We start from the raw sequence: 7,872 nt of genomic DNA, 5'->3' as shown, positions 1-7,872 counted from the left end.
ACTATGGTGGTGGCACAGGGGTGATTTGGTGATGGGAAACCCGTGGGGATTACAATTGAGATGAAAAAAAAAATGTGAAAAATGATGTAAAAATAAACTTTTTAATAAAAAAAAATGCTAGGTGAAAAAAAAAAAGTCATCATTAAGCAAAAAGCACATTAAAAAGTTTGCACCTACCCTTTTTCATACATATCATCCTTAGAAGAAATTGGCTGTAAAAGCTCACTCTTCCAAGGTTTTTGAATTGCTGTTTTTATTCTAGGTGATCTCCTGGCAGATTTAGGATGTTGTAACAAATTGGTATCTTCTTTCTAAAAAGCAGGAGGATAATGAGCAATGTGAACCAACAGGGCAGAGAATAAAGCACAGTTCTATACATATACCTCAAAAGATTATTTTTAGAGTACAGGATTCCTTGCTTCATGTTACCATCTACTAGGTTGCTCAGTAAAACTAAAATGTTTTCCTTTCAACAGCTACTGTTCTCATGAATCTGTAGAAAGGCACACTCCCACATTAGTTGTGGAAATGTGAATTGTTTCATAGAATGGATCTCTGGGAAAGCAAACTAAAATTTACATACTCTCTTACTAGCAATTCCACTCACAAGAAGAACTTTTGCATTTAAATAAAAGTACCAAACCACAGAAACCTGGCTGTGGAACTAAGGTTACAAGGTGGGAGGCTGAAAATGGGGAGAAGGCACTATGAATTATGGTGGAGAGCTCAGAGAGCCTTTGTGAGTATGGTGTGGATCGGAGGTGTGATCCTATGCCTTTGAATCACATACGGTTTTATAAACCAATGCTACTGCTAAATAAATAAGTAAAAAAAAAATTAAGATTTATTTTTATTTATGCACAAAAGAACTGGGGTATAAGCCAGAGGAAGTGTGGGGGCCCGAGGGTAAAAGGACTCACCAGAGACAGAGTAGGGAACAGAACAAGCAAATCTACTGAAATGCACTGCTGAGGGGAGCAGCAGGTGAGATAGGAGAGGTCTCCTGCACCCTGTGGGTCAGCTCCCTGGCCAGAAATTGAACTCATGCTGCAGAGCACTGAAATTCTAAACCCTAGCCTCCAAATAAATTTAAAAAAAAAAAATTAAAAATAAAAATGTTCTTCTTTAACTTCCAATTTTAGGAAAACAGCAGGTTGAAACCCAACAGTTATTTAACTTTAAGAAAAGCAAGGCCAAAGACTTGTAATCCTGGACTCCCTTCATTATGAAAGAAGACTCTGGAGGAAGGAGATGGTAAAAACTTTTCATTATCCGGGCTCTCCCTGGTAGTGCAGCAGATTAAAGCATAGCATTAAGATGCTAAAGCCACTTCAGCATGAGTTCAGCATGAGTTGGATCCCCGCCCGGGAGGTGACCCACATGGCACAGCAGACTTCTCCTGACCCATCTGCTGCTCCCCTCAGCAGTGTACTTCATCAGTTGGCCTGTTCTGCTTCCTACTCTGTCGCTGGTGAATCCTCTCACTGCCCCTGCACCTCTGGTCTGTACCCTAGTTCTGTTTGCATAAATAATAAATCTTAAAAAAAAAAAAAGCTTTTCATTATCCTTTACTGAATGTGTTGTACAGCTAGTTTCCATACATGTGTGTGTGGTGGGGTGGGGATAAGATGGCAGGTGGAAAAAAGATAAGTAAAAATATCGTAGGACCATAAGAAGAGACCTACCTGTATCTTAACAGAACTATTTCTTTCACCTTTTGGATATTTTATTTTCATGGCTATTATGCCACTTAAAAAATATTTTATGTAAAAGTTAATTTAATCCAGATGTACAAGTGGAGGAGCAAGAAACAATTATTTGAGCGTAGGATATACATAAAGAACATTATGTAGAACTTAAAAGCAAGGAAAATTATGACACACATGGAAAAATGCAGAAAAAGTTAAAATAACCAGAATACAAAAGTATAAATGTATGAAAACTAAAAATTCTCATGCTTAAGAGAAAATAATCATTGCTTAGAAGTAGATGAGATCAGAAGTAACTTGTCTCTCCAGCTTCCAAATTTACAGTGGTTTTATTATTTTCATAATTTTAAAACCTTTATAATATGCCAGTTACCATTAGGATGTCATATTTGTTGCTAGAAATCAAGGAATGTGTGATGTTTTATTGTGCAGGACAAACCAAAATCCTATATGTACTCCAGGTACCTAACAACTACCAGTATGTTTTAAGAATTGTATAAACAGAATTAATTACCAAAGTATGTTATTCATGTAACCTCCTATGTCTCAGGGTTCTACTTCTACTTTAGTAATGAAGAAGACAGCAGGATATTAATCAGCACCCAATAAATGAATGGGACCACAAGGTGCTGAGCTTACTAAAAGCATATCATACCAAAGTGATCAAATTCATCAAAACATAAAGAATGATGTTGCCTGGGAGTGGGGGAAAGAATAACTTAGTGGGTACAGAGTTTCATATTTCAAGATAAAAATTGGGAGACCTGTTTCACAACAGCAAAAATGTACTTATACTGAAGAATACACTTGAAAGTGGTCAAGACATTAAGTTTTAAGACATTGAGTTTTAAATAAAAAGTTGTCTTATATTAAAAAAAAAAGCAGAGAAATTCAATACAGAGAAGGGCCTAAAAGTATTTAAACTTTCTGGCTCAGATGAAAGCTGGAGAATGAAGATGGGGGTGGAGGGGGGGAGACCTTGGGGGGAAAACTGACAAGAGGGAGGCGAGTAAGGAGCTGTTCCATTTCATGACTGTAATGCTAGTTACACAATATATACACTTGTCAAAATTCACTGAACCATAAACTTGAAAGGGTGAATTTTACTGTACATAAATTATGCCTTACCTTTTAAAATGGGAAAAGTAAAGAAAATAGAATTGAGTGCCACTCCTCAGAGTGTTTTTTGCCATGAGAGGCAGCATGAGCTCAGAATGAGTTATTCAGCTGGAAAACCAGTGACAGCACAAGGTGATGATTCTCAGGAAGCCAAATGATGATAACATGGGAGGTCATGGGCAGGCTTAAAAATATTCACTTTCTTTCCCTGCTCTTTTGATATTTCTCTCTTAATCGAGTTCCTTTCCTTAACTACACAACTTACCTTTTCTTAACCCCTTACCTCACCAATGTTGTACACATGTTATTTGTACAAATGTCTACATGTGATCAGGTGACTAGATAACTGAGTCCCACAGAAGTTTAGGTTTGTCAGTGGAGTGACATACAAAAAAAAAAAGAAAAAGCTGCAAGGTGCAAAGAAGTCAGGAAATGTCAAAAAAATGAGTAAGAAACCATTCATGGCCCTCTCTAATGGCACAGCAGGTTAAAGCACAGCACTGAGAAGCTTAAGGCCACTTCCACATGAGTTCGATCCCCGCCTGACCCCGAGGAGATCCACATGGCGAGACAGACCTCTCCTGACCCACCCGCTGCTCCCGTCAGCAGTGTACTTCCTCAATCTGCCTGTTGTGCTCCCCGCTCTGTCTCTGGTGAAACCTCTCACCCTCCGCATCTCTGGCCTGTACCCCAGTTCTGTATAAATAAATAAATAAATAAAATCTTTTTAAAAAAGGAAAAAGAAACCATTCGTGTGCCAAGAGAGAATAACTCAAATTGCAGTCCCAGAAGAGTAACTAGGGCACCACTAGGGAGGAAGCTTGCTGGAAAAGCCAGTCCTTCAGACCTCTGAATCCAGATTCCACTTGTAGTCCTGGCATCTCTGTTTTAACAACAGGTGATTCACGTTTGGTGACACTGGAGAACCAGCAGTCAGTAGCAGTGTCTCACACCCAAATCATTTAGGAATCTAAACAAGCCCCTGTTTTTTTGAGTGATGCTGAGTGCCATCCTACATGAGTTAAATCAGAATCTTGGAACGTGGGACCCAAGCATCCGTAGGTATTAAAAGCTCCTGGGTACAGTGAGAATGGCACACCTTAAAACAACTAGCAACAACAAATGTCGGCGAGGATGTGGAGAAAAACAAACTCTCCTGCACTGCTAGTGGGAATGCAAACTAGTACAACCACGATGAAAAACTGTTTGGAGGTTCCTCAAACTATTTAATATTGCGCTTCCCTATGACCCAGTAACCCCACTCTCCTAGGTATCTACCCAAAAGACACAAAACACTGATTCAAAAAGACACCTGCACTCCCATGTTTACTACTGCTTTATTTACAATTAAAAACATGGAAGCAGCCCAAATGCCCAAAAGTAGATGACTGGATAAAAAAGATGTGGTACATATACACAATGGAATATTACTCAACAAACCAAAAAAAAAACACATGTCTTTTGCAGCAACATGGATGGAGCTGGAAAAGATCATGTTTAGTGAGATAAGCCAGAAAGAAAAAGAAAAATACCAGATGGTTTCACTCATAGTAGGAGTATAATGGACCAGGCGAGAAAATAACAATAATGAACAGCTATATACCAGAGACATTTTATGGGGGTGGAATGGGGAATGTGATCAAAAACAGTGGGCGGAGGGAAGTGCACTGGACTATGGTGATGGCACATGGGTGATTTGGTGATGGAAAACCCACAGGGATTACAATTGAGATGAAAAAAATGTACAAAATGATGTAAAAATAAACTATTATATTATTTAAAAAAAAAAAAAAAAGCTCCAGGGTAGCTCTATTCTTTCTCTAGAGTTAAGGTCTCTCCAGTTCTAAAATACTCACAGTAGTAGTAAAACTTTAAATAACTATATTACACATATTCCTGTCTTTTTAAAATAAGCTATACTGGCTATGACCCATAACACTTAACATCCTATGACACATTTAAAGACTAGTAGGATTAATTTTAAAGATTTTCTTAAATCCAGGTCTTACCTACAGTTGTATCTCTATGCCAAAGCAGGTTTTCTAGTTTTCTTCCCCCATCCTTATCTTTTTTATCATTACTGTAAAAGAATTCCTATTATCTCTACTACTGTTATTGTTATTTCTCAATCATTCAATTTATAGCAACTAGCAAACTATTATGTTCCAGGCCCTGTTCTAGGCACTAGTGATAAACAGATAATAAATTCCCTTATATTCTAACAAGAGGTGAAAGATGTTAAAAAGATAAATCATGTGGTCATAAAGAACAAGGCAAATTAAAGCTGACAATAGATAATGCTGGAAGGCATCTGTGTTGTTCTGTGCAGTGTGCTTCTAACAGAGACAAAGATAGCCTGAGTGATAATGAGCGGGCACACATAGTACATGAGGGCCCAAGACATGTGGCTACTTGAAGACACTTCAAGAGAAGGGAGCAGCAAGTGCAGTGCTTCTGGGTATTTGCTTGGTGTTTCTGGGGAACAGCAAAGAAGCTGGTGTAGCTAGAGGGGAGTAAGGTAGAGAAGAGCAGTGAGAATTAAGGTGAGGAGGTTAGCAGAGGTTTATACAGTTATGTAAAACCTTTATGAGAGAGAGAAGAGACCACTAAAAATTCTGAGCAAGTAGATACTATCATCACATACTCTTTTTAAAAATAATATGTTTATTTGTACATCATTGTGTGCCTTTTTCCAGCTCACTTGTAATCCCCGTGGGCTTCCCATCACCAAATCACCCGTGTGCCATCACCATAGAACAGCAGTGCACTCCCCACACCCTATTTTTGATCCCATTCCCCACTGCACCCCCGTAAAATGTCTCTGGTATGTAGTTGTTTATTATTACTATTATTTTATGATCATATACTTTTTTTTTAAGATTTTATTTATTTGTGCATACAGAACTGGGGTACAGGCCAGAGGCTCGGGCAGTGAGAGGCTTCACCAGAGACAGAGCGGGGAGCAGAACAGGCAGATGGACGAAGTACACTGCTGAGGGGAGCAACGGGCGGGTCAGGAGAGGTCTGCCGTGCCATGTGGTCACCTCTGGGGCAGGCGGGAATCAAACTCATGCGGAAGCGGCTTTAGATTCTCAGTGCTGTGCTTTAACCCGCTGCGCCACCAAGGAGGGCCGATCATATACTTTTAAAGAATCTCTTTGGCTACCTGGTGGAAAACAGACTAGGTTTTCTTGTTTCATAATTTCAGCATGTACATTAACAATACCCTCTCCCAATGCCCCAAACATGGATATTTTACTATAAACTTAATAAAGATATCAAAGCATTAACATACAACCTACCTGTATCTCAGATATCTGCGGAATACAAGATTTAGGTCTTAAAGGCAAGAGGGTTGCCATTTGTGGAAAAGGGTCAATATCCTTCCTTGGTTTCTCTTGACGAAGATGCCAGAATTTCAGTTTAGCACTAGCATGTTTTGTTGAGCATGAATGAGTAACACAGAACCTTGGTGCCCTAGTAGAGCAAAAACAAATTTCAGATAAAATCAGGAAGTCAGTCTCAAAAATCCACAGCCGGCCCTCCCTGGTGATGCAGTGGGTTAAAGCACTGCACTGAGAAGCTAAAGCCACTTCGGCATGAGTTCGATCCCTGCCTGCCCTGGAGGTGACCATATGGCGTGGCAGACCTCTCCTGACCCACCTGCTGCTCCCCTCAGCAGTGTACCTCGTTGATCTGCCTGTTCTGTTCCCCGCTCTGTCTCTGGTGAAGCCTCTCACCAACCCTGAGCCTCTGGCCTGTACCCCAGTTCTGTATGTACAAATAAAATAAAATCTTAAAAAAAAAAATCCATAGCTTACAGGGCTCTTGTGGCTTAACAGGTTAAAGCACAGCACCATGAAGCCATCTGCAGCCACTGCAGCATGAGTTTGATACCTGGCCAGAGGCTGACCTACATAGTGTGGCAGACCTCTCCTGGCTCGCCTGCTGCTCCCCTCAGTCAATCTGCCTGCACTGCCCCCTATTCTGTCTCTAGTTAATCCTTCACCCCCAACACCTCAAAATTCAGAGCCTACAAAATGTGCAATATCTATCGCCACAACTGTCAGTTTTGCCATATGCTTCTTAAAAAAAAAAAGTAATTTCTACTTTTTTCTCTGCTGCTGCCTAAACTAAAAAAAAAAAAATGTGTTTTCTGTGATACAGCTATTGCCTGAAATCATGCCACTCATAAAAGACAAATTACATCAGGGGGAAATATTCTAATACTGAATGAGCACACACAAAATTCAACTGTATTTCTATTTACCAGCAATGAACTACTAGAAATGTAATTTTTTTAATGAATATGTAACAATTTCGATGCAATTAAGCATTTTCCTCAATGGCATTGTGCTTACCCACTGAAGTTAAGTCTCAAAAGGTCACATATTACATGATTTCATTTATATGACATTCTCAAAAAGACAATCTATGGTGACAATGATGGTTCAATGACTGCCAGGGTTTGAGTGGAGGCAGAGTATAATGACATATTAAGGTTAGGCAGCAGAGAAAGGAGTAGAAATTAAGAAGTGTATGGCAAAACTGACAATTGTGGCCATGGATACTGCACATTTTGTAGGCTCTACACTTTTTTTTTAGATGTACTTATGCATATAAGAACTGGGGTACAGGCCAGAGGTGTGGGGGGTGAGAGGATTCACTAGAGTATGAGAGTTTTTTTAGAAGTGATAGAACTTTAAGTGTTTAATTGTCATAGTGGTTTTTGAATTTATACAATTTTACATTACTGTATGTTAATATAAAACATAGAAGGGGAAAGTGTTTTTTTTTTAAAGATTTATTTATTTATGCATACAGAACTGGGGTACAGACCAGAGGTGCAGGAGTGGTAAGAAGATTCACCAGAGACAGAGTCGGGAGCAGAACAGGCTGACTGACAAAGTACACTGCTGAGGGGAGCAGCAGGTAGGTCAGGAGACGTCTGCTGTGCCATGTGGGTCACCTCCCTGGCCAGGGGTCGAACTCATGCTGAAGTGGCTTTAGCTTCTTAGTGCTGTGCTTTAACCCACTGCACTAC

At 39.7% G+C, this 7,872-nt stretch overlaps 1 protein-coding gene across 1 annotated transcript in view; it reads right to left on the bottom strand.

The window, feature by feature from the left end:
• RGS22 (regulator of G-protein signaling 22) overlaps nt 1–7,872 on the bottom strand; it is an 83,640-nt gene that overhangs the window by 52,476 nt on the left and 23,292 nt on the right. Inside the window, exons 8-9 of the mRNA XM_012722925.1 lie at nt 6,131–6,305; nt 178–311 (exon numbers count right to left, since the gene is read on the bottom strand). Of these exons, the coding sequence (XP_012578379.1) occupies nt 178–311; nt 6,131–6,305 (309 nt within the window). The remainder of the gene's footprint in view (nt 1–177; nt 312–6,130; nt 6,306–7,872) is intronic.

The sequence above is a fragment of the Condylura cristata genome, unplaced genomic scaffold (genome assembly GCF_000260355.1).
Source record: "Condylura cristata isolate star-nosed mole 26May11 unplaced genomic scaffold, ConCri1.0 scaffold00009, whole genome shotgun sequence".
Taxonomy (NCBI): domain Eukaryota; kingdom Metazoa; phylum Chordata; class Mammalia; order Eulipotyphla; family Talpidae; genus Condylura; species Condylura cristata.
The sequence above is the reverse complement of the archived record's forward strand: the minus strand, read 5'-3'. Positions and strand labels throughout refer to the sequence as shown.